This window comes from Aptenodytes patagonicus, chromosome 1 (assembly GCF_965638725.1).
Source record: "Aptenodytes patagonicus chromosome 1, bAptPat1.pri.cur, whole genome shotgun sequence".
NCBI classification, from domain to species: domain Eukaryota; kingdom Metazoa; phylum Chordata; class Aves; order Sphenisciformes; family Spheniscidae; genus Aptenodytes; species Aptenodytes patagonicus.
Window position 1 is genome coordinate 127,901,016 of NC_134949.1, and position 17,467 is coordinate 127,918,482.

The following is a 17,467-nucleotide window of genomic DNA, read 5'->3' on the forward strand; positions in this document are numbered from 1 at the left end:
AGCTGTAAGGCATTACTTTAAGCAGTTGCACAAAAATGAGGCATGAGGAAAACGCAGTCGATGCCGAATGGGCGGACTAAGCTCTCCCTCTTCGTTAGGTCTTTTTCCCTGTTTTGCTGCTTTGTTCCTCCCTTGTTACACCCAGCACGTAATCATGCAATTCCCATCATTTACAAAGCTTTATTCCAAATCTCCGGTATTTTAAAGGTCCCTATTAACTTTTTATCCTTTTTTTAAGAAGTTGAAGGTTTTCAGTACAGAGCATTTATTGGGGTTATAATGGCATAATCTGCCTCTTCTGCAGTACGGAAGGATGGGGAAGCATTGCTTTCTGCCTGCCAGCAGGTAGGTTCAGAGCAAGACTCACTAACTGAACACGATAAATGAGTTTGCCTGACAAATCCCCTATTTCTTATCTGATGAATTTAATGTTAATGGCTCACTAAAGGATGGAGAAGACCTTCTCAAACTGCTAAGAAGTGCTCCCGTGAAAGGGCTTTTGAATATTCTGCAGCTGTGAGGTGTGGACAAGACACAACCATGTGCTGCAGAGTGGAACCCTGTATTTTTGGGGAGGGAAATTTGCTCAGACCAGGGTTAGTTCCCTGTCAGATGGGAACAGACAAACGACATACCACCACCACCCCCGGCCCAGAACCGCAGCGAGATGGGAAACCTGCAGACTTGTTATTTCCTGAGACTATGCACTCTTTTGCTGGCAACCGTACAAGAAGGCAGTTGGCCTATCTAAATTGAGTACCACACATAATGGAACATAAATTATTCCTGTTAACTCCAATGCGATAACGTGGTTAGGGAGAACAAATTGCACTGAAGCAGTATTTATTTTTTTTCTTACTCTCAGAGGGATCTCTCAGTGAAGCAACCTTTGGAGCTAATATTAGGTCTGGGAATTTCACAGGCACTAATAGGATTAGGCACGTGACTTCCTTTTCAGTCTGATGGGAGTCGAGTATTTAATTCTTTTGGGCTTCTCTGAGATTTCAGCACAGATTCAGAAGCAGCACCCAAACCGTCAGCACACCCAGGTTTGCCTCTCTGGCTGTCCCCCGGGCCAGAAGAGATTTGCTAATCCACCCATCAGAAGGGTGAATGGCCTTTCCAAGGAAGAGAACTTGGTGTGCAACCTGGGACAAAAGAGTACTCGCTCCCACTCGGGGGGGTGCAAGCTCAGTCTTACTCAACTTCAGTTTGGTGCTAGGTTCACCATGCCTTTCCATCTTCAGACACAGCTGAAAAAGACTAACATAGGATGGTAAAAGTAGTGAACAGTTGATTGCAGTGCTACTAGAGGATTCTGGACGTAAGTAGCATCATCCATTAGAAATATTTACTGCCTTATTCTTTGCGGGGCAGCAGTGGTCAGAACAAGAATTGATGAGAGATCTCATTGTCCTTTCTCGCCCGTCAATGATATCTCTTGTTTTACAGCTGTCTTAATAGCTTTACTAAGAGCACCAATGTCTAATAGGATCAAACCCTGAAATAGAAATCTGTGGCAGAAAAAGCCCATGCTGCTGGATGTCTTTGTGAAATAATCATAGAATCGTTTAGGTTGGAAAAGACCTTTAAGGTCATCGAGTCCAACTGCAAACCTAACACTGCCAAGTCCACCACTAAACCATGTCCCTAAGTGCCACATCTACACATCTTTTAAATACCTCCAGGGATGGGGACTCAACCACTTCCCTGGGCAGCCTGTTCCAATGTTTCACCACTCTTTCAGTAAAGAATTTTTTCCCCATGTCCAATCTAAACCTCCCCTGGCGTAACTTGAGGCTGTTTCCTCTCCTCCTCTCACTTGTTACTTGGGAGAAGAGACCGACACCCACCTCGCTACAACCTCCTTTCAGGTAGTTGTAGAGAGCGATGAGGTCTCCCCTGAGCCGCCTTCTCTCCAGGCTAAACAATCCCAGTTCCCTCAGCTGCTCCTCATAAGACCCTTGTGCTCCAGACCCTTCACCAGCTTTGTTGCCCTTCTCTGGACACGCTCCAGCACCTCGATGTCTTTCTTGTAGTGAGGGGCCCAAAACTGAACACAGTATTCGAGGTGATCTCAAAACTTACAGTACTGTTGTGTCTCTGGTTGCTTAGTTCTTCTCTTTCTCTGTGAAATCACATATACACTGAAATTAAGAGGTGGCAACTGTCAGTTTAACCCTCTGTGAGGTGTACTGTTACCATGGCAATTAGGGTATCAAGCCTTTTCTTCAAAAGTGAAGGCTAGTGCTAATAGAGCACCTTACCATTTGATGGTGGTGTAAGAAAAAAGTCTCCTCCTAATGGGACTCACTCCTGTGAACACTTCAGATACCAAAAACCACGCTCCATCCCTGCTCCCACGCATGAAAACATCTGATGTCTTCATAACTACATTCCAGTGCACGCGTAAAACCCGTCCTCTCTCCATCCAAACTCAGGATGATGAGTTTGATTATACCTGTCATGTCACTGCAGAATGCAGTTCTACTGATCCAGAGCAGGGAAAAAATTAAGGACTCTAAAGTGGAGGGTTCTTACCTGAATATTTACTTCCAGACTTATTGTGATGGCTTTCTGGGCCTCTTCTTCAGAATTCATTATTCTTGTAGTACTTCCATTTTGCCACCCAGGGAGGACCCTACCTAAGGTAAGCTTGCAAGGGAATCTCATTTCTAATTAATACTGCATTTTAATTTCATAACTAATAGCTTTTGACATGCTAATTTTGAAATGAGCTTTCCCTTGATGAATTCAGTGAAGAGTATTTAAATAATGGTGTAACTCACTTTAAGATTCCCTCCTTCCCTCTTCCCATCAATTTTTAATTATACCTTGGACATGTGAGCTCTTCCCCAGGCTAGTGTGATGGACAAACAAAGACCCTTATTGCCTGGAAAATCAAATTAGAAATTTTACGGTCTAGCTCTTACGAACTTCACCTGTACTCTTCAGAAGCTAGTCCTAAGCAGGATGATAAATGAAGAGAAGTAACAACCCACAACTACTCTGTTATGATATTTTTGTGCAAAAACCATAATTAGTTTGTAAAGGTTTATTTTATTAATGTTTCCTTTAATGTGTTTTCTAAAGTGACTTCTAGAAATGACCACGCATCTATGTTTCTAATAGTGTATTAAGTGAAAATGAATAGAGTCATGAATATAGGCTGGAGGAAAGGGTTGTCTTTTGTGCGGTCTGTACAGTCCCCAGCTGAGGGTGTACAGGTGCATGGACCGCAGTGTATAGCTGTTAAAACAACTTAAGTAACAGTGATTTACCTCCTGAGTTGGGAACAGGGAGCTCTCTGACTGTGACACAGGTTAAATAAATCATGGTTTCTCTAAGCCTTCGTGGCAGGTCATGACAGGTTGCTCGTATCTGGCAATGCAGTCACCTTGCTAGCAGTGATTCCAAAGCCCCTGTACTCGAGCTGTGCATGGAAACATCCTGTGGTGGTGTCTTACCTCCCCCTTTTCCAAAGTACGGACAGCGTTGAAATTTTTATCTTTCTGCACTTCTAACTCCTCCTCTCAGGACAGTATAACTTTCCAGATAAATAAGAAATAAGTCCTTTTCTTCTAAGGTCTTCGGTCTCAAGAGGAAGCCCAAAACCACCTTGAGGTATGACTGCCCTAGGACTCTGCCTTGGACTCTCTCCCACTCATGCTTTTGGCATAAATGAGAATGAAACTCCTCATACAAGCCTTCTCTCTCTTGAGGTAGGATACTCGCTTTCAATTTTCGTGCCGCAATAGCTGACTACCTCGCAATAGCTACTATGGCTGCACATTCGGCAGGGCTGGATAATATGAAAAAAGGGGCTGCTAAGGGAGCAGGTTCAGAGGTGGGTGATACAGAGAAGTAGCACCCATGAAATGCTGGAGAGCGTGCTGGATGCTATCGGTTTGGATCTCGTCGTTTAAGACCAGCTAATTAGCCTTAGTGCCTCCCTGCTGGCCATTGAATTGTTCCCGTTCTGCTGCTCGGGTCCGGGACTGACATCCTGAAAATACTCCAGAGCTACAGGAACTCCTGGGGGTTTGAGGGCCTTCTCTGTCTGCTGGCACCTGACCTTGTTTCTGCCCACGCTGGAAGTGTGCTGGTTGAAAAGCTGTTTGGATTTCAGCAGAGCTGTAAAAGGCTCTATGATCACTGCACTATTACTAGTTAATTTCTAAATAACTTTGGGTGACTCAGGAAATGGATATAAATGACCTGCTAGGTGAGAAGAAAAGGAGGCAAGTGATGGCTCAGCTGTAAACATGACCAGGTTGAATTCCTCTGGTCTTCAGGATTAGCTTGGAGTGAGAGCTGTCGTGTCTACTTTTTCCTCTTCTTTCTTTTATTTTGTTTGTGTGGCACAGGGGGAGAAAGCACAGTTGTTTGCACCGTTAGACACCTAACATTATCATCCCGACAACGATGTTCATACTTCCATACTCAAAGTTCATACTCAAAATTTCATACTTTGAACAACAACTTCTTTACCAAGGTGGGTAAGTGTAACATACTCAGCATTTGATCTGTGAGTTCAAATGCCTTTCTCCTCATGCCTGCAAGGTGAAGCTGCCTCTGATAACTCAAACACGCTGCCTTTTTGTAGCAGCTTCCCTGGATGAGTAGGATTTTTGAGAGCTATTCAAAGCAAGATGTTTGGGAGAGGAGGAAAGTCTGTCTTAAGGCGTGCTAGAAAGGGAGGCATTGCCAGGAAAGGAGGGGAAAGGAGGTTTCTTTGAGTCCCAGAAGACGAAGACTGATGTTGAAAAGATTATGAAGATTATATCGGAGAAATAGCGTGCTACTGATCCTCCCTTCCAGGCTAGGTAGCATCTTCCCCTCCTTGCTCCAGCTGCTCTGCCCTGGCTTGCTGGCCAGTTTTTCTGTAGACTCCTTCCTTAAATGATTTCTCTTTTCTTTTCTTGACACTTCTTCAGGTTGTTAGCTCTTCCTGACCTTCTTGAAGGTCTTTCATCCCACATTTCAACCTTGTCCCTCTGGTTTGTCTTGGTGGTCATTTAGGGGTTTCAAAGGAAGGACACATGCAGCTCTTCAGCAAAGTTACTACAACCTCCTCTGCATTCCCCATATTTTCATAACTCTGGTGATGGGGGGCAGTTCACACAACACAGCATTTTCTGCTGCAGAAACACAGACAGACATCTGTGGATGGAATGAAAATGCTCTTGAATAGAGCTGGTATGGAAATGGATTCCCCATACTGGTTTTGTTGCTATTAAATAAATTTCAGTCAATGATTCTTTCCCAACGATATGAAATAAAAAGCCAAAATTCTGATTATTATGTACAGCTAATGATTTGTGGCTGACATACTAATTCAAAAAGACAAGGTGGCTTTTAAAGTGTTCATTTTGAAAAAATAATTCACTTTACAATGTTATAAAAGAATTTTCCCAAATTCCCAAATCTTAACAATTTTTCTCTATGTTTCTGCAGGTGGCTGTGAATTCATGAAATTAGTTAATTAAAAACAGAATTTCCTATGGAAAACTCATTCAGTTAAAAATAATCAACTGACGGCATGCAGAAGTGTTTTATTGGTTATGATCCAGAGATGACAAAAAGTTAAGTATGCCTCCAGCACTAATTTTTACTTGCTTTCATACACAGATGTGTTAATCACAGAGTGAATCAACCATATTTTTTTCTCTTGTACTACAATGACGTGTAAAACCATTGCTAAGCTAATATCAAATGCATATATCAATAACTTCTGGTTTCAATGTTAGGATCACCTTAAAATCTCAAGGTCTAGGCAAAGAAATGAAAGTACTTAAAGTGTAGAGGAATGACTTCAATTAATTATTTAATGGGGCAAACACATTGCGTCTCATTTTTACAGTAATTTGATTAACAGGAATTATCAGAAAAAACGTATAGAATACTGTCAGTTGACGCAGGTTCGCGTCTGTGTGCCAGAGCGCTGTTCACTGATGGGCCACAAGCTGGCGGCACTAGACTACGCGGTTTGGTGCCAGTTTTCGGGCTGCCGTCCACAAATTGAAATGAAAACATAAAACTATACATCTGCTTCTAGATCTGACTCCTCAAGTAATTCTTCCTTTGGGCTAAGGTTTCCTTCGGTACTTGTATAAAACTTAGTTACAGTTAATGAGTAGATTTTCTAATCCCAAACACTGTACAGAGTGAATGAGAAGAGCAACTGCAGGGCATCTCACTGGATGTCCATGAATTCCCGTATCAGTTTCTCCCAAAATGTTTATTACCAAATCCGTCGGAAGAAAAGGAGAGAAATCCCTACAAGCAAGGTTTTCTGTTCTAACCTGATCATTGGAACAATGTCTTTAAACTTTTCCCAGAGGTAGAAGTTGATGCTCATCTTCAATAAGGAGGGTTTCTATAGAAATTCCTTCTGAATTTTTCTTTCCAAACCTTGCTACTGTCCAGATAATGATAAAGTTGAACATTCAAATATTCATTCTGCCTATGAAGTTTCTCTTCTGTAACCATTTTCAGGTCAGACAGGATTTGAACTTTTGGTAAAACACCAGATGTGTAAGCTATCTCCTACCATTTCACCCAGAACTGTTCATCTGCTTACAGGCTCTGTTTTAAGTAGTGGTGATAATACGTCAAACTCAGGGTATTGTTTCCTGAATATCTCTGGCACAGTCCATCACACTGAACTATCTCAGGGAAACCAACCCAACCTGTTAAATGGCTCATTGTGGTAAAAACAAGAAGAGTTGGGCAGAGTGTAACTGGTACTAATTTTTGTACCTACACTGAGAAGCTTTGGGAAGACATCTTCAAGACCCTCCATGCAATTGAAAGTTGGCATAATGGTGATCTAAACGATTTAGATATTGCACTGTGTCTGGCTGGGATGGAGTTAACTTTCTTCATAGCGGCTCATATAGCACTGTGTTTTGAATTTGTGGCTAAAATGGTGTTGCTAACACACTGAAGTTTTGGCTGTTGCTGAACAGAGCTTGCACAGCGTCAGGGCTTTCTCTTTTTCCCACTATTCTCCTCCAGTGAGTAGGTTGGGGTGGGCAAGAGATTGGGAGACCCCAGCTGGCCCAAGGGCTTTTGCATACCATATAATGCCATAACGTCACACTCAGCAGTAAAAACTGGGGTACAGGAAGAAGAGGGGATATTTTTGGCTTTCAAGGTGGCTGCTGTTCAGACTGGCTGGGCATTGGTCTGCTTGTGGGAGGTGGTGAGTGATTTCCTTTGCTTCATTTTCTGTCTCTTTCCTTCACCTATTAAACTGTCTTTATCTCAACCCATGTGTTTTCTCACTTTTCTTCTTCTTCTTTTCTCCCCCTGTCCCGCTGGGGATGGGGGAGCGAGCGAGCGGTTGTGTGGCTGCTGGCCAGGGTCAATCCACCACACGAAACAGAAAGAAATGATATAGTGTGGTTGGATGTAGAGAATAAATATACGCTCTTTCATGAAAAATCTTTATTTGGAGGTCATCAAATGGGAGCAGTGGGATATGTGAATTAGAGGGAACAAGGAATTTTACATTCACGACTGTTACTGCTAGCAAATCCTGGGATCCTAGCATCTACCGTGATACTCCTGGGCCTCCATTATCTTGAAGGCTATCAGGCAGTCAGACAAAACTGAAGAGAGAGGATCAAATTACACTGTGGACGCTGCTGGTTTTGTCTTCATCCTGATCAAAACCTGGCACGGGAATTATATTTTCCTCCTGTCACACCCTTGCCTGCTGGGGATCATTTCCCTTCCTCAACACCATTCTCTTTGTCTTCTTTTCTCTCTCTGCCTCCCCAAAATAGGGTGGTTGGTATCATCTTCAAACTCAGCAGGAAGATTTTCAAAAGTGGATTTCCCCCTGTAATGGACTTTCCATCAAAACGTGAGGCAATTAGGGATACAATTTAACTGCTTTCCTTCCTTTTTCCTGCTTCTTAAATATTTGAAAGAATTTCAACAAAGGTTGTCCCAGTAGGGACCCGAAGACTGATGTTATATTTTAGGATTTAGTGTTATAACAATGAGCCAGGGTTTAATTAACCTGCTAGCCCTTTGGGAGACCTGAGACAGAGGATCCAGTTCCTCACAAAACCACTGCTGCTTCTCTTGCAGTTACTGAGCTCATTAATCTCTCTGATACTGTACTTCAGACTGTAGCTGTGTTTTATTTTGGTCAAGTTAAAGTGCTAAATATTTTACAGAGATAATGAAATTCCTTGTCCTGCCTTGCAGAGAATATCATTTAAACAAACCAGTAACAGAAGAGCTGAGGGAAAAAGAAGGAAATGGAAATTCAGGAGCAGAAAAAGGTGTGGGATATGTTGACTTCCCCTGTTTGCCTGACACCTGTGCCATGTGGGTTTGTGCTTCAGAATATATGGAATATGATAGAAGGGGACAATGAGAAATTTAACCCTTTAATTGTTTACATTAACCACCATACAATATACACATACGGCACATCTGAAACCAGTTTCTTCCTCTGAAACAATCCCCACCTTTCAAGTCAGACTTCATTCCTCCTCCAGGAGGGAGAGTTCCCAAAAGCCACAGAAACTGCCCGTGAAACTCGCCTAACCCAAAACGAGCCATGTAACATGATCCATGTTATACTGACGGGATTGCCTGATGGCAGTGACTATTGGGTGTATAAATCTTTAAGTCATCAATAAGAACAAACATTACAGCAGGACATTAACAACTGCAACCATGCCAAATTTTGATGGAGAAAATTTTGAATTCTCTATGATACCTTATAAATCCTATTGCAGAGAGAAGTTGTGAAATGAGGGGGAAGTGACCTGCCTGCAAGATCATAGTGCATATACAAAGTAAAAGTAGGAAGAATAAACACCAGGTATTACTATTGAAACAGTTAACGAAGTGCCGTTAAACAAAGTTAGCACGAAGAGCGGAGTCTGCATTTTCAGAAGTAATGAGTGAGTTTGTGCGCCTTGCTTTGGGAGAGGGTCCATTTTTTCCCAAGGTTGTTTTTCCTGCTAGTGTGTTCTCACGCACCAAGAGCCCTGTTCCCGTAAATATCCATCTAAGGGAGCCGACGGCGTGTGCTACAGCCCTGTTCAGCCAGCACGCCTCCGCTGCCTTTGCACAGAAGCCGGACTGTGGAGTAGAGGAACGGAAGGGCCGGTGCACACTTCTGTCCGCACCAACCTGAAATTCGGAGGAAGCTGAGGTGCACACAGACTCAGAAACCAGAAATCTCTTCTTGCTCTAGTAACATATATGCAGTCTTTTCATCCAGTCATACAGATACCGCCTAGGTTAATCTGCTGCTTTATACTGCACCTCGAAGTCGAGATCCACCCCAGTGGTGACCTACTTGGGCACTGAGCCTACTGCGGTAATAACAGTGATACTGCTGATACTTCGGAGAAACATTTGCACAGGCTCTGGCTGGCTATAAACTACCTCAAGTCCAGCTCCTCCACTCTCACTGATTCTTCATTTGAAGTGCAAGTATAATTCTGCTCTGCTGATGTGACTTATAATTCTGCTCTGCTGATGTGACTAGGGAAAAGTTTCAGGCACCTGATACCCAACAAACTGAAATGGTGAAGAGGACTTGCTAATTGCTTTGCTAAAGAGAACTTTTTGTGTGTGTGAATGTGATTTTATCTTGCCAAGCACTTAAGGTTGAAAAATTGGAGAGAACTGTAGCACCGTGCTGGCCTGGTGTCTACGATATGATAGGGTTTTGTGGATACAAAATTAACGTTCACTTAAGACATCTATCATTTCCAGTAGAGACAGATAGTATTTTAGACACTGTTGATGTAAAGGAAAGAGGAAAAGGAAAATTCTAATTGCAATTCACATGATCCCTTTTTCCCTTTCCCACATTTCCCCCAAAAGGAAAATTTCATCCACTCATTTCAAAATGCACGGTATAAGCACAAGGTTGTCGAACTCCCAATTTCCAAATGCTTTAATTTTTCCCCATATAGTTTGCTATTAAAGATCTACTTTTTCTTTCAGAGACCAGCCAACAAGTTAACTTTCAAATATTTTTTGGCAATTGAACACCTGAGAACACAGTGAAAAGTTGTTTTCCTTAGTCTTCTAAATCTTCTTGCCTAGATTAATGGGTCTGTCTCTCTTTCGCCTTTTTTTTTTGGGGGGGGGGGGGGGGAGATGGTGTGGGAATAAACCACAAATGCAGATGTATTTGCTTCACTTGCTATCAAAAACAGCTAGCAAGGCTAGGACAGGGTTGGGGTTTTTGTTTTTTTTTTGTTTACTAGAAACAGCTATACTGCAACTATAAAAACTTACGAGAATATATATGACATTCTGTGGTGATTAAAACTTTAATCCCAATGAACTATTGACCCTAGCTCTAATCTCTGAGAAAAGGGGACAAGCACTCTACAGTAAGGGGAGATTGTTGGAAGAGATTCCTGCTTATTTGACTTGGGTTTGCCTGTTTTGCTACCTGCGTTGTTTAGGACTGTGCAGATGGACTGTTTGACAGATGCATGAAATGAGTTGCTTTGGAGCCTACTGGAAGCAATTAATCATTTTTTGCACATGCATATAACAGTTTTTCTTTTGTTTCAGTAAATCATGTATTTGCCACATACTTACACTGTAAAATTATGTATAAGTGCTATCATTTTTAAAATAAAATTGCGCCATGATACATCTTGACTCTCACAGCACCAAAAAAAAAAAAAGTAATGAAAAATTGTTAGTGTCCAGGTGCTCAGCTGAACCTGAAAATCAGATATAACATTTTATTGTGTTATGTAAGATTCTTAAAAGTTTTGGCCTTGTAAAGAATTTTGTATTTGACTGTGCCAAGGAAACAAGTCTTGTTTTAACCAAGGTGAAAGAGAAGTTCTGTGCAAATGCTGATGTAAAGAATTGGAAACAATCATTAATCCCCAAAGCAAAACAGGAGAGAGAAAACTGCAAATATTCATCTGCAGTATGGGATGAAACATGTTACGAGGATGCTGTAATTATTTTTGAAACATTATAAGCCCAGGAAATAGGGTTAAGGCTTTGCTGAAAGAAAATGCTGAACAAATTGACTTCTGGAAATACTTGGACACAACACCCAAACCACCTCAGCACATCATCAGTGTGCAATAAACAGTTACGATTAATACACAGATTATTTACAGTCCTACTTTGGGTGACATTAGGTTTTACATACGTTTTTCATTTTTTACCCCTTATGGTAGACTACTTTCAGCATGCTCTTCTGTATCTTATTTACTTCTGTTTGAGATAGTAAGCCTAAATCCTCTTTAAGTTTAGGATTCTTGATTCTGAAGAAACCGCACATGACCAAGGTGAACAGCGGGTTTATTAAAACCAAACCAAAAGCACAGGATCTCACTCGACAGTAAAACAAGAGTCAATTTTATCAGTGCTGAAGTCCGGGCTCTCTCCGACAGTCGCCTCAGAGCAGCCGGCAGCGGCAGCCTCCCTCCCAGCGCCCTGGGGCTCCCGCCGGCCGGCAGAGCACGGCCTCCCCCGGCCCGGCCCCGGGCGGAGGGACGGAGGGGGGAGGCAGGCCGCGGACGACCAGGTAACCCTGCCTCCGGCCACCTGTGGCTTCGGGCAGCGCAGGCCGGCCCCAACGACTCCGCCCGAGAACGGCTGCTCCAAGCCCGGAGCGGAGCGGAGCGGCGGCACAGAAAGCAGCCCGGCCGCGCCTCAGCGCCGGCCCCGCTCCCCCGCCAGTCAGCCGCACCGAGCGAGCGAGCGAGCGCCCGCCCGCCCCTCCCATACCCCGGGGCGGGGGGGGGCTGGGCTGCGCTCCGTCCGCTCTGCGCAGGCGCGCCCCGCCGCCCCTTTCCCAGCGCCCCCCGGCCCCGCGCTTCCCCTTTATTTCACCCGTTTTCCGGGTTAACCCCTGCGTGGCCGCGCTGGGCCCGGGCCGCGTCGCCCCTCGCCGGCGTGCCGCGGCGCTCCCCGGAAGCGGTAATGTTCAGCCGGTGATCCAGGAAGCGGATGAGCTCGCCCGCCTTCCCCTCCGGAGCGGCGCTGTGGGGACGCGGGGAAGGGGGTGGGGGGAGGCGGGGGGGGGGCGCCAGCAGGCCCCGAGGCGGAGCGGCCCGTCCCAGCCCCCCGGCGGGGGGGAGCGGCGGCGGCGGCGTTTCCATGGCGCCGAGCGGGCGGGGGAGCCGGGGCTGAGGACCCCGCCCGCTCATGGACCCCGCCGCGGCGGCGGCCGCCGAGGAGGAGGGCAGGGAGAAGCCCCCGGTGATCTACACCATGGAGAACAAGCCCATCGTGACCTGTGAGTGCGCCCCGCGCCCCCAGACGGGCGTTAGCGGTCGCTGCCGGGGAGGGGCAGCAATGGCCGTCCGGAGCGGTGTGGGGGGCTCTGGCCGGTGCCCCCCTCCGGGCCCGGGTGAAGGGCGGCCCGGGGCGGGGTCCGGCGGTGTGCCGGCGGCGGGCGGGCCCGCGGCGCTGAAGCCCGGGGGCTGTGCGGGGCGCTGACACGGCGGGGAAGGCGGGAGCGGGGCGAGGCGGAGAGCGGCCCTTTTGGAGGCGCGCCCCGGCGGAGGTGCCGGGCTGCCCGCAGCTCTGGGTGCCGGCGCTGGGGGCTGAGGGACACGGCGCCCGCAAAGGGCTCTGATGGCGGGTTTTGCCTCTTTGCTGGTTTCCCCCCCTTTTAATGGCGGTGGGCAAACTTGGGTTTGTTTCTGTGTGTTTCAGGGCTATAGTAAATAACAAAAACGAATGTCGTGCTTACATGTGCATAGGGGAAGAGGTTCAAATATGACAATAAATCTTAAACCCCAAGCTTCTTGCCAGCGAGCTTTGTGTAGTTTTGCTCTGGGTAAGAGAAGTCGTGAGAAGTAAGACATCCTCAGTGGTGAGGAGAGATTCCCACTGATGGATTCCCACTGACATTCTAATTTAATCTTTAACTACTGTGCTTTGGTTTCATCTCTGAGACAGTTTATTTAACAAACCGGATCACATGGTTCCAGCGATGAATTAGTTCTTTCAGGTGTCAGAGGCAGGCAGCTGGGACGCGTGCATGCCGGTCCTGATGTAAAACGTGAGCTCCTATGCTCTTACAGGTATAGGGGGTTGCACACAAAGTTCACTTAAAACAAGCACGTGAACTAGGCTGGACATTAGGAAGCGTTTCTTTACTGAGAGGGTGGTCAAACACTGGAACAGGCTTCCTAGAGAGGTGGTCGATACCCCAAGCCTGTCAGTGTTGAAGAGGCATTTGGACAGTGCCCCTAACAACGTGCTTTAACTTGGTCAGCCCTGAACTGGTCAGGCAGTTGGACTTAGAAGATCGTTGTAGGGCCCTTCCAGCTGAAATAGTCTATTCCATTCTAACTACATCTATAATGCTCTTAATAAAAAAGTAAGGTGAATGAGATGAGCGTAGAGAATTCTGCTTGCCTTTTTTTTTTTTTTTTAAACAAAAGGTAACCAGTGCCTGTTCGTTCTTAGTCAAAAGTATCTCTATCGATGACATAACAAAGTACATATTTGCACTTTATCAGTAAAACACTGGGAATGCTTTATGTGCATGTGAAATAGAAACTATTTCACAGGTGTGTGTTGTCTTACTACGAAGTAAGCATTTATTGATGATTAAGGTTTTAGACTGATACTGGTGTTTAGAAAAAATACCCGACTGTAACCTCATAACTATATAATTATGGAACTCTGTATTTATATTTTCTTCAGACTATTTTATAAATGTGCTTTTTTCTTTCTTAAACTTTTTCTTTTTTTTTTTTGGATGCAGTTCATAAACTGAAGTCAGTGGTATCTGTATTGAATCTTCTGTACTCACCTACGTCAAGACTTTTGAAATCCATTTCACTTCAGATTTAAATTCAGAAAAATGTACATATCGGAAACATCTGGAGGATATCGTTGCCTTCCTTGTTGGTGTTATGTGACTGTTCAGGCTGTGGTGGATTGCTTTTTAGATTTGCCTGCTTTATCCTGTATTCAGAATTGGAGAGTCTGTGTGTGTGTGTGGGGGGGGGTGGTGGTGGTGGTGGTGGTGGTGCATGTCAGTCCTTACTGTTCCTGTATGATTTGAATAAGTAACATATCTTTCAGTCTGTTGAAGTACATGCAGTTTTACCTCAGGCTTGCCTTTTTGTTGGTAAATGCAGAAAAGAACTCTGGCCTCTTTGTGCAAGGACGTTTTCAAAATTCCAATCATTAAATTTAATCAGATTTCAGTCAAGCCCAATTATCTGATATTGAAAATAATGTTAATCTCATATAGTGAGTGAGCATACTTTATGGTTGCAAAATGTTTTGGACTTATCACCGTACAGTATGGTAGCAGCATACTTAAAAATGAGATATGAGGTGGACGTTATGTATCATTTGTATGCCTTGCTCTGGACTAAAGGAATCATTTCTGGTGCTGTGAACAAGGATGACAGCAATATCTTTACTGGTATGGACTACAATGGCTTGGTCTGAGACAACCTAATTCAGAAAATAAGGCTAATTGAGCAAAAGTGCTCAGAGATGACCTCTCTGGTGAATGTAGTAAGGGTGACTTGCTACCATTTTTAAACTAAAACATTTGCTTTTAATGGGGGATGCGTTTTGCTTTAGCTGTTTTAGTTTCCTTTTTTCTCTGTCCAGAGAAGTGGAGTACTTAAGAGACCGTAGTATTTCAAACAAATGCATTCAACAAAAATGACTTACTTGAAGGAAAGCTCTTCTAAGCATTGTATTGCCGGTGATTTATGAGGAGGTGAAGCTTGGTCTTCCAGGGAAAGAATTGTTGGCTCGGTATTGGTTTGTTGGAAAACGCATTCAAAGCCACGATATTAGAAGCTGTTCAACAAATACAGTTTATCTTTTGTTTTGTGGTTCCGAATTCAGGCAGTTGGAGTTGTCTGGGATAACTGCCCCACCTAGCAGGTGTGCATGAGAAGAAAACAGACCTGCAAGGGGATGGCTAGTTTCTGATTATATGAAGGAAGAGTGAAGGTTAAGTGAGGTTGTGTCTCAGAACACAAGTATTTCCTTTTGCTGCAAGATTTAGATTAATCTCTGTCAGGTAAACATTTGTATCATGAAATACTCCTGTTAACTCTTAGGGTTTATTCTTAATAAGGGAGAACTGAAGAGAGAGTTTTGTTTGGAACAAAACTTATTTTCAACACTGTGCATGCCAGAGATGTTTTGTAAACACATGTTTTTATCTATTTGAAATAAATTTGACGGTACTCTGAAAGGAATGTTTCTTTGGTAAAGAGAGTTATGCTTTCAAATGTGTGAGTTAGTCTGTATTGTAAGAGTAGTTATTTGCTATATTGGTACAATCCTGAACTCAGCACTCTATGTATGTACAGGCCTTGGCCTATAGAATAAAAATGGCAATTTTCACGTGGCTTGTATATTTGATGCCAATTGCAAATACAGTTTTTGTCACTACTCTTTTCATGTTAGTACCATAATTTAATGGTTTTGTCCTCAGGATTTGTCTGTAGATGCATTGGCCTTGTATTTATGGTATTTGTATTACTGGCAAAACCCCATAGTTTTAATAGAGAGTTTAGATTAATAGAATTCAGCTAGGCAAACTGTCTACCCAAAAACTTCTAAAGATGTTTTCTCTAGGCAAACAGACAACCATATTTTGTAAGTGTGGAAAAAGTAGTATATTCATGGAAAGATGCTGTTCCTTTATGTTTTTTTCCTTTTTCTCAAGATGGTAGCATCCCATGTAGTATTAAATCATTCTTGTCAGTTAGGACTGAGTGCCATGATGACTCCTTTCCAAATTAGTTTGAGTCACGTTTTAATACTGTTGGTCTTACTAGATTGTAAACCCACTGGGGAGTTTCACTGTTCAGCTGTGGTTATGCTCACTCTGGCATGTTACCTTGCAAACTCTCAATTCAAGTTTGTAGCAATTTATCTTCATTGTTAACCAGACCTTGTATGTTTACAAAGCATTTTGAGTCAGCTTCTAGCTTTCTCACTGCTGTAGAAATACTATTTTTAGCATCATTAATTGTTTTTTATTTGAAGAGGCAAGTTGAGCGTTTGCATCAGACATCTTGAACTCGGGTAGTTTCCCAAATTGCATTGCATTCTTTGCAATGTTGACTTGACATAATCTTTAAAACAATGCAGACATAATGTTTAAAACAATGCAGATTACTTTCCTAGGAAACCAAACAATGTTGCTTCCTTCTCATGAGTCCTATTTGAAATTTTAATTTGAGAAAGTCTTTGGAACGTTAATATAATGTTCTTGCACGTATATATCAACCAAGTGTTCTGATGAAAGAAGTCATCCTTTTGTAGCTGGTTTGCACTTAAATTATTAGCTCTGTCTTTCCATATGAAGAGGAAGTTGAAGACTGAAGACAATCCTGCTAAATGAAGGAAGTAATAGTTTTTTCAGAGCTTTCCTACCAAGCTGTTCTTTTGTAATTATCTTCATGCAGTTGTTGAATATTCCTTATCAGCTTGTAGTATCTGTTTATATATTGTGTATGCGTGCATATTTTTTCTCACTGTCGATACTCTGTCTTAGTACAATGAACTTTATATATAAATCTTTGGAGAGAATGGGATGCGTCGCTTTCATCTGGTCCATGTTAAGAATGTGCTGTGAATACAGCAAGAGCAAAACTATCAGCAAAATCACTGTAGGCCCGAGAGTGGAAAAAGGTTGCAAATATCTACAAGAGCAGCGTAAACAGAAAAGGTTAATGAAAGTAAAGGGGGGTGGGAAGAATTTTACACCTTTTTGGAGTGAAAATAAATGCCTGCAGTTAAGAGTATTGTTCTGGGACTGGAAGAGCTTGATTCAAACATTCTTCTGTTACCAGTAGGTTGACGTAATGAGAAATGTGCCAACAGGAAGCGGAATGTAGCCCAAGTGATTAGAATGATTTGCTGCTAGCGAGACCCTTTAAACAGCTATATCCTATAAATGCATTTTCCCTGTTCTCAAACAGGACTCCTGTCTGCATTGTAAGTCATCACTATCATGTAGTTGATAATATTATTCTGTACTTAAATATCTTATTACATATGTCATGAGAAGCAGCAGCATATTCTTGTTAGTGTTAACCCCTATTTTACAGATTTAGTAGTGCAGCAGCAAGTAAAAGTGTAAAGTTTCACTAAAAGGATTTTCTTCTGCAGGCTACTAGTGAATCAGCTAAGATTTTTATAGAGCAATTAAACTGTTTTGTGTTTTGGTTTTTAGACCTCTTTTGAATATGAATCTGGGTTGGGGGCGAGGAGGACCTTTAAAAGAAACAAATACAAAAACCCCACCAGCCTTCCAAAACTCCAGGTGGATCCACTTGTAATAGGCTAGTGAATTATGAAAAAACATTCACAGCAGAACTTTTTACCAGTGTAAAAATAAGTGGGATCAGAAAGATTAGCTGTGACTGATATTTGGGCATACAAACTAAACCAAACCACACCAAAGTATTTTCTTGGCACTGAGTTCTTTTAAAGGTATTTG

The 17,467-nt window shown here is 43.2% G+C and overlaps 1 protein-coding gene across 1 annotated transcript in view; it reads left to right on the top strand.

Annotated features, from left to right (window-relative positions):
* The first annotated feature begins 12,115 nt into the window (after positions 1 to 12,115).
* The window catches only part of TRAPPC10 (trafficking protein particle complex subunit 10), a 46,424-nt gene continuing 41,072 nt past the window's right edge, over positions 12,116 to 17,467 (top strand). The window contains exon 1 of the mRNA XM_076354953.1: positions 12,116 to 12,262. Within this exon, the coding sequence (XP_076211068.1) occupies positions 12,172 to 12,262 (91 nt within the window). The 5' untranslated portion in view covers positions 12,116 to 12,171. The remainder of the gene's footprint in view (positions 12,263 to 17,467) is intronic.